The 19620-nt window shown below is 42.1% G+C and overlaps 2 protein-coding genes across 6 annotated transcripts in view; both read left to right on the forward strand.

The window, feature by feature from the left end:
* Window positions 1-7383, forward strand: part of hipk2 (homeodomain interacting protein kinase 2) — a 69460-nt gene extending 62077 nt beyond the window's left edge. For 3 of the 4 annotated variants that reach the window (XM_076081648.1, XM_076081646.1, XM_076081645.1), the window contains exons 13-15: window positions 252-496; window positions 626-786; window positions 1103-7383. In XM_076081648.1, coding sequence (XP_075937763.1) covers window positions 252-496; window positions 626-786; window positions 1103-1558 — 862 coding nt within the window. In that variant the 3' untranslated portion in view covers window positions 1559-7383. The remainder of the gene's footprint in view (window positions 1-251; window positions 497-625; window positions 787-1102) is intronic. The other variant, XM_076081647.1, reaches the window with a different exon arrangement.
* A 144-nt stretch (window positions 7384-7527) lies between these two features.
* The window catches only part of LOC142938345 (UPF0606 protein KIAA1549-like), a 35090-nt gene continuing 22997 nt past the window's right edge, over window positions 7528-19620 (forward strand). For both annotated transcript variants that reach the window (XM_076081642.1, XM_076081643.1), the window contains exon 1: window positions 7528-10349. In XM_076081642.1, the coding sequence (XP_075937757.1) occupies window positions 10184-10349 (166 nt within the window). In that variant the 5' untranslated portion in view covers window positions 7528-10183. The remainder of the gene's footprint in view (window positions 10350-19620) is intronic.

The following is a 19620-nucleotide window of genomic DNA, read 5'->3' on the forward strand; positions in this document are numbered from 1 at the left end:
AGCAATTGTAACAATAGATTTATATCCTGCTAAAATAACTCAAAAGTATGTTTTGACGTACATCGTAAGGTTCAGTACTTGGCAGCAGCATATAGTCTACAATTAAAGAGAGCACGTAGAATCTGATAATGAAAAATGCAGTGAAAACATTTAAGCATTAAACCAGCATATATCATAGCATAATATTGATTGCCTTGTTTAGTCGCAGAAGTTGTTCTCTAAGTAACTTTCCTCCCTTTTGTTTCCTCCAGTTCCTCTTCAAAGCAGCGGAAGAATGTCATCAGTTGCGTGACGGTCCACGATTCACCCGCCTCCGACTGTTCCAGCAACAACAGCCCCTACACTGTGGAGTCCAGGCACCCCAACAACAACAGCTACGACACGAAGACCACCATCCTGGACAACTACAACAATGGGAACCCCCGCACCATCATCATTCCACCTCTCAAAACCCAGAGCAGTGAGGTCCCAAATGAGTGTGAGCGCCTGATGCCAGGTAAGAGACTGTGACAGATTCCTCCCAAAACCTAAACACAGCCTCATGCATTAGCTAGTAACTATTCCGTTGTTATGTATTGGACTTACTGCTTCCCAAATAGCCAAACTTGTATCCTCTCCTGTGCAGAAGCAATGAACCATCAGAATGCCGTTTACAAGTTCAAATCCTCCAATGGAGTGGTGTCTGGCAATAATCACCTACACGGGGGCGTTATTGGAGGCGGGTCCTACAGACAGCAGCGCTCTGTGCTACACTCCCTCCAGCAGCAGCCTCTCAATCTCAGCCAGGTATGGCGAGCGTGTGAATAAGTGTGTATGATATGTTTAGAGGAATAGTGTATATTGTATATATAGTATGTACAGCATAAGCTTATTTTGGGGGATAAGCTTTTTCAGGTTCTGTTTGATGAGAAGATCGATACCACCCTCATTGTTCGTTTGGTAAACACTGGCCAGTTGCCTGGCTATGTCCGAATAAGATCATTTCCCAAAATGTCAAACTATGATAATAATAAATTGGCAAACTTACCCAATACATTTGTGAAAGTGTTTCATATTTGAGGCTTAAACTGACATTCAGCCGTCTTATCATCTCCTCATCCAGGCCCAGCAGCATATGGTAGCTGAGCGAAATGGTCATCGGCGCCAGCAGGCCTACATCACCCCCACCATCGCCACTCAGGCCCCGTACTCTTTCCATCACAACAGCCCCTCTCACACGGGCAATATCCACCCGCACCTGGCTGCCACACACCTACCCAGCCAGCCCCACCTCTACGCCTACACAACCCCTGCTGCTCTGGGCTCCACCGGCACCGTGGCCCATCTGGTGGCAACGCAGGGCTCAGCGCGCCACGCAGTCCAGCACGGAAGCTACCCACCAAGCATCATCCACCAGGTCCCGGTCAGCATGGGCGTGTTGCCCTCGCCCTCCTTGCACCACAGCCAGTACCAGGCCCAGTTTGCCCACCAGGCCTACATCAGCGCTTCGCCCGCCTCCGCTGTCTACACTGGATACCCTCTGAGCCCCACCAAGGTCAACCAGTACCCTTACCTCTAGAGAGGACACTGACTGACACTGGCGAGCCTGACCCAGTGCTGCTGCTCCCCCCCCCCCCCCCCGAAACCCTCTCGCCCTGAGCCCCGTCGGCATCCTAAACATCCTCTCCTCGACCTCAGACATAAACAGAGACAGAGGAACATGCAATCCTCATGAAACTGTCACGTATAACTTGAAGATATAACGACAGAGAGAAAAGAAGAAGAAAAAAGAATTCACAGCCTCTCTAGAAGGGAAAGATGGGGTTGAATTTCAGAGGGGTACAGTTCAAGATGTTTTCTTTCAATTTTTTTCCTCCTGAAAGAGCCAGTTTTTTGCGTTTATTTGTCTATTCTTCGCTTTACTTTGTGAGGAAAGTAACGTCTCATTAGTTTTACAGGGAAGTTTGAAACAGGCCTTTTGGAACAGTGGAGGCTTTCTGTTTTTTCATTTTTTTCATTTCCCCCTCTTAAATTTGGGAAGAGACTGTTGAACAGGGGTTACTGACTGGAAGTTTGGAATCCCAAGACATTTGGGAGAAGGTGAAATACGGAAACCTGCTGCTCTTCAAAGAAAAAAAAAATATTGATGGCCTTGAACTGTCTTAATATTTCCAAATCATTCATGGTGTGGGGAGAAAAGAGAGGCAACTCCCCCCACTCCACCTTCTCCAGCCGAGGAGGCTTCTGGAAATATAACCAACAGAAGACAACAAACTTTTTAGTGTATTTATAGATATTCTGTTCCTTTATGTTTCACTTTTATGACGATACTTCAGTTTTAGCTAGGTGTCTTAGTCGGGCCCCGTTCTTAGAATGTAGCAGTCTGCACCTGTTTGTTTTAAGAAGAAAACCTTTTTTTTTCTGATACCAATAGATTTATTTGTTCCTCTTTTTTCAATGTGATTGCACAAAGTGGTTATAATAACATAGGCATGTACAACGTGATTGTCTGTGTGTGCTACTGTCAGCCATGCGTGTGTAGTCCACCTCCTTAAAACTCTCTTCAGTCTTTAGGTTTTGACCATTGTTCCCTCGTAGTGCCTTACAGATATAACGACACAGTTTACTTGGCTTGGATCCTGAAAGCCAACAAGAGACTATAGCGATACGTAGAGAGACATGTTTCCCTGGTTTGACATCCTAGTCGGGGCAGTTGTAGCTCTCTTCCAGGTGTAGGCTCAGCCCTTGCTGTTTCTTGTCCTTAATGACAGCGTACTATAGATGATGAAGATTAATGTCAGAGTTGACATCACGCTGAGCTATTTTATTATGTGTGCATGAGATAACTTGCCTGGGGTACTTACCAAAGTCATAGATAAATTCTTGTTACATTTTGCTCTGGATATTAATGTAAATATGAAAATGTACAGTATAGCTGTAGCCGTAAACCTCTATCACAGTGGCACCCAAATTGTGGCTTTAGTTTGGAATATGTTTGTTTTGTTCTTTTATAATCACACAAGGGAATTCATGCATCGCGACAACGGAGCAGAGATATTAGCTCGGTTTTCATGTACAGAGAGTGAGTTACAGTACAATGTTTGGTCGTTTTTTAAAGGTTTATTAAAGCTAGTCCGAGAGAAGGGCCTGACGGAAAGTTATTGTTGCCATGAGGGTGGGTCTGTGAGGCTCGGGATAGCCAGGCTGCAGAGGAGAGGGAGAGTATCGAGGGTTGTTCGAGAGAGATACTGCGTAGGCACGAGGGAAGGGGCTGTTTGAAGGCGTAGGGTCAGTTTAGGTAGGGACTGTGGAGGGCAGGGTGAAACTCTCTATCTTAAATGGGACTAAAATGGTAGCAAGTTGGCACTGAGCAGGTTGATAGTGACACTGAGCCCGGGTGGTTGGTAGCAGGCCGAAGGGGGCACTACCTTACCGGAATGCACACTTATAAATTCTGACATGAATCCTTTTGTTGTCGTCGATTGTTGCTAATGTTGTTTGTTTCTCCGGCAAAAATAATTGCGAGTTATTTGTTGCGCTTGAGGTTTGGGTAGCATCTCAACAGAACAGAAGGGAAAGGCCACAGCATACACCTGGAAGGGCACCTTGCGGACGATTTTGTTGCCATTGTCCATTTGTCTTCGAGCCGGGTACACCACAGACATCGCCACGCCAGCCGAACGGGATAGCTGAACACTTAGAGAACCAATAGGGCTGTCACTTTGTGTGTTTGCTGCTTGGTTTAACAGACATCTTTTTTTTCTTTCTTGTAGCCAATGATACAAATAATCTCCTCTGTTTATTTGTCCTCTTGAACGTAGGCACATCAGTACTGCTGGTGGTTTAGTGAAAGCCTTCCCCTCTCCTTCATGGTTTGCCATAGTACTTTGCATTTGAAGTGATTTGTTTTTTTTTAACTTAACATTATCTTGAACTTTTTGACATGGCTGTAGTACATCTTGTGTTTATTATTTAGAGATTGTTGCAATAATTCTTGTGGATGTGTCTTTTTATGATATGTCAGGCTCATTTCTATTTTGTAACCTGGAGGTTGATGTACAGTAATGTTTAGTATTCCGTGGAGGTGGGTGCACCTGTGTAAAGTGTTGCAACACTGCTGGTGATAGTAAGTGTTGAGTTGATGATAACCCAATGGGGCCCTTAAAGATAGATGCTTTGGCTTGAGGGGGCAACAGCCAGGTTCGAAATGCAACCATCTCTTAAAAAAAAAAAAAGAATCACCTGACGGGCCCCAGAGTGGTTTGTCATCCTGGTACTTCCCCCCCTTCAACTCTCCACTCCCCGTCAGCTCCAGCATGCAGGCCTGAGGTCCGGGTAGTTAAAGATGTGATTACATAGTACTGGTTACATCATTCTTCTCTGTTCTGTTGTTGTCTTTTCATTTTATTTTATTTACTTAATTTCCTCTAGGTCATTGGGGCCTAAGCACACACATGCATAAGGGAGATATTTATCCACTGAAATCTGCTCCTCTGTTATGAGACAGACTACTGAAACATTCCACTGTTTTAGGGGAATCTGGCGTTACCCATGCTACACTGCTGTCCTGTCCCGTCTCCTGTCAGCATGGGGATAGCGTTGTCACACTTGGTCTTTCTTTTCGCTTCTCCCACCAAAGAATTCAACGGACCGATCGTGTACAGCACAGTACGAGCAATCCTCCACAGCTTTGCTAGAGCAGCAGACAGGCAATAACTTTTGGTCTCATCTTTAAACGCTTTATGAGTAGTTTTGAGGACATGTTGTTTTACCCCCCCCCCCAAGCAAATGCATGTTCACAAGGACGATTTAACGTATTTAAAGCATACAGCACAGTAATCAATTTGTTTAGAATCTGGATGTTCAACTTTGAGAAGAGCTGCAGTCTGTTTTAAAGCTTGTTTGGTTTCACTCTCATTACTCCTCACACCTGTCTAGGTTGGATGATCAATAATTATCAAACCTCTCTCCAAATTGATAAGCCAGTTGTTGTTGTTGTTGTTGTTTTTTATGTTGTTGATGTTGTAGCTTTATTGGTGTCGTATGAAAATGAATTTGTAAACTAAAAAGTTTGTTTTACATTAGCGTGCCATGGAATAGAATGACCTGTAAAAATTAATTAATCAAAAATGTACCAACTATACCTTTAAAACCACGGTCACCCGCACAAAATGAATGTAATGTGTGACCTGCGACGTCTGATATGGCTTTAGATCTTTCTCAGTGGGTGACCATTCATTTAATTTCTACACCGTAAGTGGCCATGCATGATGCAATAATTATAGATCTGATCTCCAGCAAAATCCCATGTAAGAGAAGTAATGTAAAACTACTACTATCCTCATGATTAGGGGATGTCAAATAATTGCTATTTTCTCAAATGAAAGATCCAATTAAGAGAGGCCCTGTATGCGCAACATTGCGGGAAATGACTTGATGTGTATCATACCTTTGTCTATTACTCTGTTTCACATAACCAATGTTTTGTGTTTTAAAAAAAAAAGGGGAATCAGAAATGTGAGCATTAACGTAGATCGAGTGACCTTACAATTACCAAAATGTGCTTAAGTAGAGTGTGAAAATGTTTTGTGTTGTTGAGGTGAGCCTTCCCAGCTAGCGACTTTCCTGTTAGAGCACTGCCTTCCAAATAGCCAACAAAACCTCCAAAGGTTCATGGTAACATTTAAAAACTAAATAAGGCAGTGTCTCTCTCTCTCTCTCTCTGTGAAGCCTGGCGTTCTTCTATAAAATACACTCAAACTTCCAGCTTTGCTCATGGTGTTATCGTGATTCCTCCTCCTCCTGGAGCTGTGGAAACACTGGGAAGCATTCCTGAGAGCGTTAGGGGCGCACAGTGCCACACTAGTCTTCAGACAAACTCCTCCAAGGTGACTTGGAGAGCAGACAACCCGCAACATCGACCCGCACGAGCTTCAGTGTAAACCGTTAGGCAAAGTCGCAGCTGCCTCCCAAAGTACAGGAGTCAGGAAGAGGCGTTAGGTGGATTAATCATGAGCTGATGTACTCTCTGTCACCAGGTAATTCCTAATCTAGCCACACGAGCATTCTTAAAGCCCTTTCGGATGAGAGTATAGGTTGTTTTATTTTGTACTTTTCGTTGAGGAGATCGGCTCCTTTTGCTGGCTATTCCTTGGGGGAATCAGGGTGAGGTGGTCAAGGTTTGATGCCATCACTGATAGAGGGTGTCAGGGGATCAAAATGAATGAAATTAAGAACCAAAGCTGATTGAAATACGATTGTTTTCCTGCTATCTTAATTTATTCTAATTTATGTAAAACCAGGCAAGGATATGGATCCATTTGTACCACTTTAAATCCCCCAAATTGTTGTGTTGTAAGATCTTTGGTCCTGCTTTACATAACTGAAAGATGTAGGTTTTCGCATCTTACTTTCAGAGAGATTTCTAGCCAAAGATTGTTATTTTTGTGGTGTTAATAAACGGAATCTAGAAGTGGTAGACCAAAGCTACATTCGAAGCCAGATTTTCCTGTTTGCACTACAAAAATATTCTTCTAAAGCTAGAGGTCATGTCACAGTCACAATTCCTTTTGGGTACATTCTCAAAATTGTAAATTGCTCAATTTCTGCACAACAATACTCATGCAAGTGATTTATCAGTTTATTTGCATTTTCTAAAGACCTAAGAGTGCATCAAACCCTGACCCCCTTTTATTTCCATTGCTGTTTGGTTTCTCAATGGTGTAAAATCTCATTCTTTGTCGATAAAACTAATGTGTGCTGCAGTATTTCCTAGTATACTTCTCTGTTAATTGTCTTTTCTTATTTACTTTTGTTTATTGGGGTGTGACGTCTCATTATTTCAATCTTCTGATCTGTAGCGTTCTATGTATACCCTGTTCCTTAGCCTAATATTATTAAGTATGTTATGAGAATGGATATTTTACTGGCTTTATAGAATGTTTAAATAAATATAATATTGACAATAAGAAGAAGGATTAATTAAACCTCCTAAGAAGTTGAGTACTTGCTACTAAGCGCTTGTGTTACCATTATGATGTTGTGTGCTTCTCTTAATCATTTTCGTTGTAGAAAAATGGAGTGAATTTATATTAGGCTTCGAAAAAACTAATGATAGCATTGTAAATTTTACAGGAGGATTTTAACAGACAAACAGCTTCGTCAAATAGAAGAATATAGTTATTTTAATTGTCCTCTTTACTAACTGTAGGGTGAGAAGGGGCTCGCGTTGTGGTGAACTATGTTATAGCTTGTTATTCACTGTTACTTTTGATCATTTTTTCGGTCTCCGAGGTGAATCGAGTTATTAATGAGAATTTGTATGCTCACATATGCATATTGTATATGTGTAGAAATGTAATCACACTTTGTCTTGGATTTACATTAAACTGTTAAGTCACGGCACCGGTCTCCTGTTTTCTACTCTGGTGTTTGCATGTGTGTGTGTGTGTGTGTGTGACAGTGCTTGAGGTTTGTTCTGAGTGCCTGAGCAACTCTTTCAATACATCAGAAAGGAAATAAAAATATACAATAATGCAGACATACTACACATTATAACTCCAAAAGGTTATGCACACAGGTGTTTCCCCTTATTTTACTCATACACCATGTTGAAGTGGCCTCAAGCAAGAGATTGAATCCGATAGTGGAAGAATGTTCTGTTCACGGGCGTAAGTCAAAATACAAATACCACTATTTAATAAATACTATGTAAAAATACTATATTATTGAAAGTCATGCTACATTTTTGTATAAAATACCAAAGGCGCTGATGACAGAGACACAAGACCACCGTGAGTGTTATATATTATATTTTGGGATCGTTAATAGAAATGCGATAATTATTAAGTATCATTTTATTCTAATAGTTAGTCGAGGTAGAGCTCCTTTTTATTTTACAGTTGGGTTGTTACAATATTTTGCATAAACTCATCATACTGTATCTTTTTTTATGTAAAATCTTAATCTGGAAATTAATTGTAACTGTCAAATGTATGTCGTGGGGTAAAAAGTACAATGAAATATTTGCCTCTTCTGTAGAAGAGTAGAAATAAAGTAGCCTAACCTGGTAATAATCAAATAAAGTAGAAGTTCTTCCAAACTTACATTCCACCATAGGCTGGCAGCGCCATGTTTTGAAAAGAGACATCAACATTTTAGGATTTTATTTTGCATTGGGCACACAGTACCAGCTAAATGTTCAGATTTAAATGGATCATATCATTGAAAGCCAAATGATTTAACATCAGAAACGTTAGTCTTACTAGTCTACCACCAGGTGGTGGTGTGCACCAAACTGTTGACGTCCATTAAACTGGCACTGACGTGAATGGGTTGTGCTGAACATCTCCATTTATTTTCAACCAGAAAACCTTGCTAAACACGCATTTGCACGTTTGTATCATATACTTAAACCGTGCAGGCTCTTTGGGATTTGGGGCCTTTACCTCCTGACTGAAAGCATGCAGACGAAGTGTGCATCATTGTTGTGTCTCGTCAGAAACGTCCTTAAATAGACTTAGACATGCTGATGGTATTGTAAATGAATAGGACCCAATAACCACTCGGCACCAAAAATGAATCATTGCAGAATAGTGCCACTTTGATGACTCATGTTGTGATTTCTTGCAGCATGACTAGTCTATGGGTAAACTCTATTCAGCCAATAAAAAGGCTGGCATTAATATGTCCATCCGTGGCTATACCTTGAAAAGTGCATCATCGCATGAGGCAACGTTGCCGTGGAAGCCGCAGACGCCAGTCGACGAGGACCAACCTAGTTTTAAAAGCCCACTTTGACATAAATGAGCCGCAGCCAATGAGAGCCGGTTCGATAAATTATAAACTAATCAGATCAGCCAGGAGGCGGGACTAACCCAATCCTCGGGACGGGAGAAGATAACTGTTACCAAAAGAGTGTCAGATGGAAGCCAGCTACGAGCTCGCGCACAGTACGTTTACACTGAAATAACTTCAGACGCACGCAGGTGGTCACATGAAGGTTTAATGACGAAGCCTCAGAGCGAGTTTCATTTCATCCAAGGATATCCCTCGTAACCCAGACAAAGGAATTGATAGAGTTGGAGCTCCTTTTTTTTTTTGGTAAGTCTGAATGCGTAGCAGTGAGCGTGCAGACAGGAATGGCTGGAGGAGGAAAGGGGGAAAATATCCTGTTATCTGTGCACTCAAGGCTAGCTGTGGGAAACACGAGCAAAGTATGTGAGCTAACCCGTATGTAGCATTATATTAGCATATAACCTGCTTCATCTGTCGAGCCTCACCAGCCACATGACCGTGAAACTTGCAAGTAAGGAGCCGGGATGTAGGACGAGAGGCTGTGTGTGTGTGTCATGATGAGAGAGAAGGGAAGCTAGCCGTGCAGCCTGTGCTGCTTCTCTTATTCACCACGTCTATATGTGTAATAAGAGTTAGTTCGGTTGTTTAGTTTATCGACTGGGATAATAATACTTCATTCTGTGTTTATTTGACTAATACTAATAACGTTAATGACTGGCCATGTGCTTCAAATGTGTCGGGTTTCTTTCACAATGTAAAAACAAACCCCCAAAATGTGTGATTTATTTAACTATAGTTTTTTGTTTTGTTTTTATGCCATTCTACTTCTGTGGAAATATGCATAATCTGTTAAGAGTATTGAGTGAGAACGTAGTAACATAGGATCAATATTATTATTTTTTAACCCAATACAAACATATTTAATTTTAGCATCCAAATTACGTACCATTCAATCAATTGTTAAAGAAAGGTTCAGTGCATAGATTAGGCAACATGCAGATAATAATATAATAAAAACATCAATGACTATTTTCCTCTGCATCATTCATTTTCAATTCCAGAAGCATGACCTTGCTTGTGACCCATTTGTCCCAGTTATTACAGGCGTTACTGGTATTCATTAATGTGTGCATAGAGAGTGCAACCATACATAGAGTGTGTGATTGTGGGTTACCTCAGTGGTTGTTACCAGTTAATGGCTGATTAATGAAGTGGTGCTCAAGCAGTCAGAGAAAATGTTGTTTTGAGCGTCACACTGTTGCTCTTTTGTTTTCAGCAGTCGTTCTTCTCTGCTGAGCACGTGTTATGGAAGGAGGGGCCTTAAACTGAAGGAGACCAAACCAGGCAGGCCTGAAATACCCCAAACCTCGATTGTCTCTTCGGGAATGAATCTTCTCTTCCTAATTGGATGAAATGCCTTGACCACACCCCCCGCCGCACCATGGCAGGTTTAGTCTCCTCTGTGGGTTTGGTGGTGATGCTCGAGGCTCTCATGCACGCCCGTGGCCGGCGTGCGGTGTTTCTGGGGATGACGGTGTTGGTGACAGTGATCGCAGCTGACTCACCTGTTGCAGGTAAGAGAACACCTTTTTCGCTGACTCACACAACACGATCCGCTAATTTGTACCTCGCGTTGCACAGCATCACAGCATCTTGTACAGCATTCAGTTAGCTTTGAAGCATTGACGAGTAATAGACACCGAGTTCATTTCAAGTTGCACTTGTAAGGTGGTTAGTGCTTTATTTACCCTGGGTAGGTTGCTTATTTTCAGCAATAATTGACATGTTTACACACGTCCACATCAAGGAGACGCTTGGAACAACCGCAGTCTTGTTTGTGGGCTTCTGAGCAGCTGCACTGGTGGTGTGATTACGTGCCTTGCTCAAGGCCAACGTAATCGGCGACCTTCCAGTCGTAAGATTGCTGTCTTAAACCTTCAGGCCACTGTTACCAACTCCTCTGCGTAAAGCTTGTCATCCCCTTAATACAAAGACATCATAGATGACATATAGCCTGCAGTTTACCTCAGCATGAACTCACTCATGTCTTGATTTTCATGTAAACAAAGTCAGGGCTGCTGCGTCCTCTTGGATAGCTGATGTTCATAATAAAGACGCTTTGATTCTGGATTGTCATAAGAGGTGAAGTGGCTCGATCCCTGCAGTACGCAGTGTGTAGCGTTAAAGCACTTTGCAGTAATTAGGGAAAGAGAAAGGGTCTAAATCCATCCGCTTGATGGGTGTTTTCCTCAGGCTTACTGTTATACATAGTGACATGATTCCCCCCCCCCCCCCACACACACACACACACACACACATTGCCCCGTGAAAGGAACACGTTTTAAGAGCAACCAAAAACTCATGATATCACATGTAGTAGGATTATGTAGTAAATACCAGGAAGAAAGCTTTGTGCAGGAAATCTTAACAGCCACAGCTTTTTTTAAGTTGACAACCATCGATGTGGGCTACCAACTGTCTGCAGTTGAGCGCTGATCCATTTGTCAGGCCCCAAATAAAGCACCCCAAGTCACATTTCTGATTTTGTTTGACTAGCGACTGAGTGTAGGCAAAATACAGCTACGCCATAGTTTATACTATTGCATAAGTGGGAAGTTTTGATAATTTTCACAAAGGTATATTGCCTCCTGTTTCTGCCGTTTTGCATTTTCCTATCAGTTGTGATGTATATATTTCTATTTCCCAAGTTTCGTCTTTATCTGTTGACGAGATTTAGGATAACGACTTCGCTTTTTCATTCTTTTCCTGGCTCATTTAGTCGGCGACTAAGACGTGTGCTGATGAGTTTTGTTTTCAGAAAATGTCTCAATCTGTGCAGTTGAATGGGCACACAATTTATGTTTCATCTCTTATGAGAACCTGTCTTCTGCTAAAGCAGAGAGGCTGGTTTCCTCATGGCTTTGATGACCATACTAAGATTAATGCAACATTTTTACTGATTTTTAAAAACATCCCTAAACATTAGCTTACTTCACTTAATGAAAGCACTATTATCAGCGCTGTGATAGACGTTTTTCTTTCCTTTCACTGAGAAGTGTATGTAACAAGGGACCGAGCTGAAGTTGCCGTTTGTCGTCATTCGCGGATCATGACAACAGCTTCAATGTAAGATTCACGGGGCCATCTTTGGTCCTCGCTGTTGAAACATTCATCGCTGCTCTGGTTTTAGTTTTGTCATTGTGATGTTTCAGAATCTTTCAGCTACACACGAGCCAAATTTCGTTGTCAACACTGTAAAGAAGCGGGACCGGTTCTTTCTGTTGAGTCGGTATTATTAAAGCAAAGGCTGAACACCGTTTCATCTTGGACATGTTGCAGAAAACTACAGTTTTCATAATGATAGTTATATGTGCTACTTGTATGTCACAGTCAAAGATCTAATTAGTTACGGTAAAATTCAGTATATTAGTTATTGTATGACAGGAGGTGCTTATGATGAATTCATGCACAGAACGACAACTGTGTTTCCGTGATGTAATTCAACAGTGACATCACCAGTCGTACAGCTTTCCTCTTACAGAATCAGAAAAGCATAAGTTATAGTTTCTAGGTCAAATAGACGACATACGTATAATTGCTCCTCCAATTCTGACATCATAGTAATTTTCCTCTTCCATACTTCTCTTGATCATCTGCTCGGTTTCTGTGAAAATAAAAAAAACAGTTCCACATCTATACGCTGGATCTAAGATGAAAGATCTCTACAAACATATAGGATATGATAAGAAACTTTATATGAGATCCCATAAAGTGCCAGCAGTTTATCTGCAGTAGTCTCTCTGTCTCTGTCTCTCTGTCTCTCTCTCCCTCTGTCTCTCTCTCTCTCTCTCCCTCTGTCTCTCTCTCTCTCTCTCCCTCTCTCTCTCTGTCTCTCTCTCCCTCTGTCTCTCTCTCCCTCTGTCTCTGTCTCTCTCTCTCTGTCTCTGTCTCTCTCTCCCTCTGTCTCTGTCTCTCTCTGTCTCTCCCTCTGTCTCTCTCTCTCTCTCTCTCTCTCTCTCTGCAGTGGTTGGCAAGTTCAACACAGCGAGCTGCAGGCCGGCCAAGTCCTGGCTAATTACCAGAGCAGTCCGCTGCCATGTGAAACTTGATCTGTGTGGGATGACAATATGACCATTCATTATTCATTAGAGCTGGAAGCCATGTTGCAGATCAATAGGTAGAACAACCAATCAGAAGTCAAACAGTGGGCGCTTCTGCTCTCACCGGGCCCACAGCTTCACCAGAAAGATCTTTTTGGAAAGCCACTCGGTGGCTGACCCCGCCTCTCTGTTCTCTGGCCTCTCGCGGCGTTATTTGGCAGTGTGGTGGTCAATGAAAGCAGACGGGCACATTTTACAAACAGCTTCTCAGCGTTGTTCCTCCACATGATAGTCAGTGTTTATAATTATCTTTTCGAGTAGTTATACGTTATTACACACTCAGCTATTCTGAGGATGGCTGTAGTCTCATTCACCTTCATCATACTGGTAGATTGTGAATGGACCACAGTTTGGGGGGGGTGAATATACATCTGGTAGTGATTTTGTGTACTCTTTCTCGTGTTTTACCGAGGCAATTTTCCACTGAAGTTTAAGCATCCTACAAGTGTCCAAACCTAGCATGAATTGTGTGGACAACAATCTTATTTAATCAAGTACTTTAACAACTTACTAGTGTTTTTTTTGTGCCGTACATAAATACTAGTTATTTATAAGTTTGATGTCATTACTTGTTAACTGCTTGAACCATGATATTTGGATTTATACTTGATAATGATTAGACAAGTGGAAATAACGAATCGTTGTGTTTAGGATATATGTTATTGTTTTATATTGATTTGCTTTACATTTTTGACCCATCGCATAACATATTAAGCTTAATAAGGTTAAGGCCAGATGTTGTCGGTACACAGTAAACTCTTTTTATTCTGACTAGATTATCCTGACTGTGCCTACAGTTGCTAATGTCACTGTCGGTGTCGGGAGCAGCGTTGAGGTCGTTCTGTGCCGAGCGCAAATCTCTGCGCTGTGATGATCTGCAGCTGATTATTGATATATTTATCAGAGCAGATGGTGCGGTTCAGCACGGCCTCTCTCTTCAGCTACTCCAGGCTGAATCATTTTGTTTTTGGACAGCAACTCCTTAGAAACCGAACATTAATAAGTGATTCGCTTACCCCTGCACAGATATTTCTCTTCTCTGCTCACATACATAAGAGAGCTTAACCTGACTCGGTAGACATGTGTTTGTTCTCCCAGGAGCTAAAGCCTGAGCGTGGCCTGTGCTGTAGAGGAGGGTGCTGAGTGGCACGCTCCTCTGGGCCTCTCTGGTTACAAGTCTTTGCCTTCCTGTCTTTCGAAGAAAATCAGGACTGCAGAAAGTGACGGCGTGTACCCAAATATTGTGTGTACGTCTGCTTTCCCTGTGTTGTTAGCAGTGCAGGGCTTTTGGTCACAGCATCATAGACCATGGATTCTGGGGGAACTTCGGTGAGTCGTGTTGTGGAGCTTTAATGAACTTCAGTCCTTTAAGACTCACTGACATTGTTACAGAAAGTCAGCTTTCCTTGTAGCTAACTGTACCTTTAACTCAGTTTCTCCCTCTGTCTCTCTCTCAGTTGTACTCTTGTACTACTCCCCTCCCCCTTAATCTGCTCCCCCCTTTTTCACTCTCCCCTTTCTCTTATCTTAGAAAGTATTCCCTCAGGAAAACAAAATGAATATTTGATGAAGTGCAGGCATGACCTCGATCCGTTCTCTATCCACGTGCTCATTTTTGGCCAAATAGGACCACTAAATTAATTTACTGTAGATGTTGGCAACTACAAAACTGTATGTTGTGCTTTGGACATGAAGCAAGCTTTCAAACTTAGATTATATTTACAGCATTGACTTCAATCTGTTCTTTAATCTTGTACTGTTTGATGTAGGATGAATTCAACAAGTAAGTGCACGGGAAAGCAACTAGAGTTGATTTATAATAAATGCACCCTTTATAAAGTTTACTCCTGCTTCAGCTTTGTCAGAGAGCTCGATCTAATTGACCTCCGCTGATAAAAACAATGGAATCTTTCCCATCTTAAAAGCTTCCCCGATAAACCAAAAGTCAACACGGCCATATCTTGATTGTTCGACTGCACTCAGCCTTACGCAGCGCCTGCCAACTGAAAAGAGCCAGTCACGCAAGGGGCTTAGCTGAAAACAGAACCATGTGTGGGGTTCTAGTTAGCTCGCATTAATACCAAAAAGACCCTTTCTTCTCTCTCTCCTCTTTTTTTTTTTTTTCAAATCACACAACCATTAAATAACCTTTTTTTTCTGGAAAACATAGGAAATTAGGGCTCTGTAATTGCTATCTCAAGTTTCTCGACACACAGGAATGAATGTGTGTGTGTGTGCTCGTTTGCATTATTCTGTGTGGCGAGTGCACGTGCGCCGCAAACACGAGCGCACGTCTGTGTTTCACAGCTGCTTGGCTCGTTCCTTTTTATTCGCCTGCTATAGAAACCTTATTCTGATAGTTACGGCCCCAACAATCAGTACGGAACCACTCCGTTTAACCTCGTGTCTTTATGGTGTGTTCCTCTATTCATGTGCAGTTTGTTTGTACTGAGATTCATACAGCATGCCTCTCGCTTTGAAGCATTCAAATAATATCATACTCGTGTGTTCACCAGGCTTCACCCAGCCACTTGCGTTAAGGAGAGACAGAAACGCATTTGTCGTTTTTCAAGTTCTGCAAATGCTGCCGTGAACATCACAGAAAAGTAAAGTCGCAGAGTGAAGTCGCCCTTAAATGCACAAAGCAGAACTCTTGTGCGGTGTTCACCATTTTCACTTTATAACTATATTTAAAACTATATGAAAGATGTATTGAAAAAGTTCTGGCAACATAATTCTCAAATCTTGCGTAAAACTTGAATACATAAAAATCCAAACATTGATATTCATGTTCATGCAAGTCCCAAAACACTATGAATGCGATACAAACAAGAAGGAGCTGCACTGCAAAGAAGGCAAAGCATTTGTTGCCTGAGATGTAACTAAACATATTTTAGGCTACACAATATAATCCCTCTACTGCGACTGACCTTTCAGACACAAAGCTAACATTCTGGAAAGGTTAAATTCATTAAGAAAAAGTCAAATCAAGCACGGAAACTTGCCACTGATGGCAACACTGCACAAATAGAACAAATATGTATATTTTGTAAGTAAGCAGGTGTATTCAGACCCACTGTGAGCTCTGCAGAGCCATTCTTTACAGTCACACACACATGAGAGATGTGAGGATCCAATATATGATCTCATAAGATCGAGCCAATATCCATCCAGCGTAAGTGGGTTAGTGCTTTTTCAGATGCGTGACGTTGTGTCTGCCTTCAACACAGTCTCTCTACCGTCGCTATACCCTGTTCTACAAAAAGACTTTGAACATCAGATCAGCCAACAGCAGTCATAATCCCTCTCCTGTTAGAATCCTTTTTACATGATTGCTGGCAGGAATCCAAGCCTGCAACCCAAATGTATAACGGAAGCAGAGTAAACCCAACAAGCTACAAGAAGGACAGCGTCTGCTTAAATATGGAAACGTTGTTATAGATGGAAATGTGTTAATACGTTTACAGAAAAATTATCCTTTACCAGCTTGTAGAAAAGAGCAAAGGTAAAAACAATATGTAATGCTACCACTTAGTTGTGACTGATAACTCTAATAACACAATAAGACAACCATAAGATAATAATAAATAAGATAATTGTTAAGATAACCACCTGTTTATAAGCCACTTCCAGTGGAAGGTCCAGAGTAAAAGGACGAGAGACTTGTAGGATTCTGAACGTGTCCATTTGGCCCAATGCAAATTGAGTTCAGTGCACGTACAAGGCAGCTATTCATCTGACCAAGTCGAGCCTAAAAGACACATCCTGGTGTGATGAATGGAAATGGAATCTCATTAGCCTGAGATGTGTCATGTAATGAATAAATGAGAAGTCACTGCATTAATTCTTCAGTGTTGTCAGAGAGCTATGAGACTGGGCCATATTCTTTCATTCATGTGTTTCACAGGGTATTATAACTTCTCTGTGAGGAGACAGCATCATATTTGTTATCTAAGCTGCTTTTATGAGTCTTTATAAACCACATAGATTGGTTTGTTTTTTTTATTCACATATTCCAGAAAGAGAAGAGGTGACTGACTGGGAGAGTGAGATTAGAAGGCGAGAAGAAGAACTGTGACATCAGCGCTCTGGTGACCTGATATTTAAAGGTATCCCTCTGCAGGGCTCTCTCTGCTCCGTCTCACAGACAATGAGCGGCCAGCCGGGTGTGACGCACTCGTGTTTCGGGGGACAGGTGGCAGCGCCGCCTCGTCCTGAAGGCCTTTGTCAATTTCTGCTCACTGTAACCTCAGCCCCTCGTCTGTGCCTGGCTGCTGTCTGTCATTGCCTGAGAGTAGCCTTCGAGTTAGAAGACCGTGCCTGCTTAATTATTAAGATTAAACAAGTACTGTATGAAATATGGACGTAGTCAGTCGGAGGTTTCTGAAGGGCCCGTTTTGAAGTTTAGAGTGGGTGGCTCCAGCCGTCAGAGAGACCCACCTGTCACTCAAAGCGGCCATTCCCTCAATTATGCCCGGCTTTGAGCCTTGGTATCGTTTAAAGTTGTATAAGAATTCAACTCCCATTCAGTTGTCATGAACGTAAACGTGCTTATTTCTGCTGTAAAGTTGGGCTTTTTAACATGGGGGACTATATTTTCTGTCTGTATTTCTCGTCCTAACTACCACCATCATTTTCACATTAGTCATGGTCAGTCCAATTATCAGTGTTATAACCCTGCCAATAATAGTCTCTGTCTTAATTAGCTAGATGTCTCGTCCTGTGTTCATGCATGTTGAATTGTCCTACATGTGACTATAAATGAGTTAGTTTGTCACTGTAGGAGTGTGCTGAGATGAGGTGACATTTTGGGGTCATGCCCCACAGTGTGACCTCAAACATGCACACGTTCTTCAGACAAACATGGCCTCCTGCAGAGCTTGTCCGCACAAGTCTGTTCTTTTATACATCCGCAGCACTTAACATGTTTACTTACAGACAAATGGAAAGCGCAGAGTTCTACATATAACAGAGAACCACACTCACAATGACCTCTCACTTCACTTATTCTTATGATTCCAGTTTAAACAGTATTCTTCTCACAATCAGCTGTAGAAGACCTGACCGAGCACAGCACACCAAATGTTGTGGCTTCTGCTTTCCATGCTCCTGGGCGTTGGGTCTGCTCAGAGTGAGCAAAGAGTTGGTCCGTGCTCTTGTGTGTGTGTGTGTGTGTGTGTGTGTGTGTGTGTGTGTGTGTCTGCCCAGCTGCGTGATACATCCCTAAGCGGTCAGACACTTGGCACAGCAGACAGAGAGCTGTGTGGCAGTGTGGAGGATGCGCAGCGCAGACCAGCTTTCAGAGAAGAAAGTCTTGGCTTTCCTTTTCCATTGGGCTCTGTTATAACAGCATGCCGACTCAATTAAGGAACCAGTGGTAGGTTGTAATTAAGTTGGGAGTTTTCTCCGGGGCCGAGCCAGAGGCAGTCCTGTTGTATGAAGCGATGCAGTAAATTGAAGATGACTCTACAGAAGTATATTATTTTTTTGTTATTGTTGATGCTTTTTTTATAGATGATCTGGTCTGTGCTCCCAGCGGTAAAAATAGTCTTCTCCCTCAGCTGATTCTGTGTCTGTTTTCGAGCCTCTACAAAGACCAGCAGCTGCTGAGTCACCATGTAGAGAGTTTTGGTGGCTCGCTTCTGGCGATGGAAATAACGGCGCCATTAAAGGCTCGCTCCGTTCAAGACATGCGGTCTGCGTTGAGCTTGCTTAACAGAATTGTTTTGTGTTTTTCGCCTTGATGTGGTCTGTTTGGGCTTGTATGCTCTCTATGCATACATTCTGGTTCATTTTGACTATCTATAACCCCAAGAAGCATAGGATAGCTTCTCCTTTAATGTGAGGGGAAGGTTTCTCTCATCAGAAACATGCACATTTCTGTTTGGGCTTTGAATATGAAACATGTTTAGGGTCATAAAGAGGCTAAACTGCTACAGCCTACGTGGAACTGTTCAAAAGTTTATTACCATGAATTATCTAAGAACTATTCTGTTCCTTTCCCTTCGGCTGATCTGGCCTTCCTTGAATACTATAAGATCCATGTAGTGTAATCAAGGAAGGCACTTCCAAAATTCAATTATGCATGATACTATGTTATGCAATATGGAGAGACAGGCTTTTGGTACTCAAATTAAGTGGGAAATGTATTGCATAAGCCACATTTGCCATTTTCACTAATGTCACCCTTAAGGATCTTAATGCTGTGTGTAAGAAGGAGAGTTTCTAACTGCCCCATCCATCACTCCACGCTCAGGTACCATAAAGAAGGGATAGACGTTCTCCCAGAGTGCATCAGTAAAAAGCTCAGGTCATCGACGCGCTGAGCCAGAACGACCACTCATTAGTTTTGGAGCCTATGGTCAGTGCATGCATGTCAGCATATTCCCCATTGTCAGCTTTTATTGTGATTCCACATCGTAGCCTAGCGTCGTCTTCTCACGACAGAGACTATTTTCTTGCTCCCTCATCGTATTGACATTTCTCTCAGGGTTAGTGGTTGCATTTTGTAGCAGATGTGAAGTGGTAAATGTCAGTTGATGTACGGTAAAATGAGGCTGATTAACTAGTGTTTGCTGGTAAACCAACCTCACTGTTTTTATTGATCTCAAATTTCACTTTGTATCAACAGATGTTTGTAAATTGTCTGTCGATTCAGTATTGATTTGTATCTAAATATAGGCCA

Source organism: Anarhichas minor, unplaced genomic scaffold (assembly GCF_050575085.1).
Source record: "Anarhichas minor isolate MPS153535 unplaced genomic scaffold, ASM5057508v1 ptg000083l, whole genome shotgun sequence".
Classification (NCBI taxonomy): Eukaryota; Metazoa; Chordata; class Actinopteri; order Perciformes; family Anarhichadidae; genus Anarhichas; species Anarhichas minor.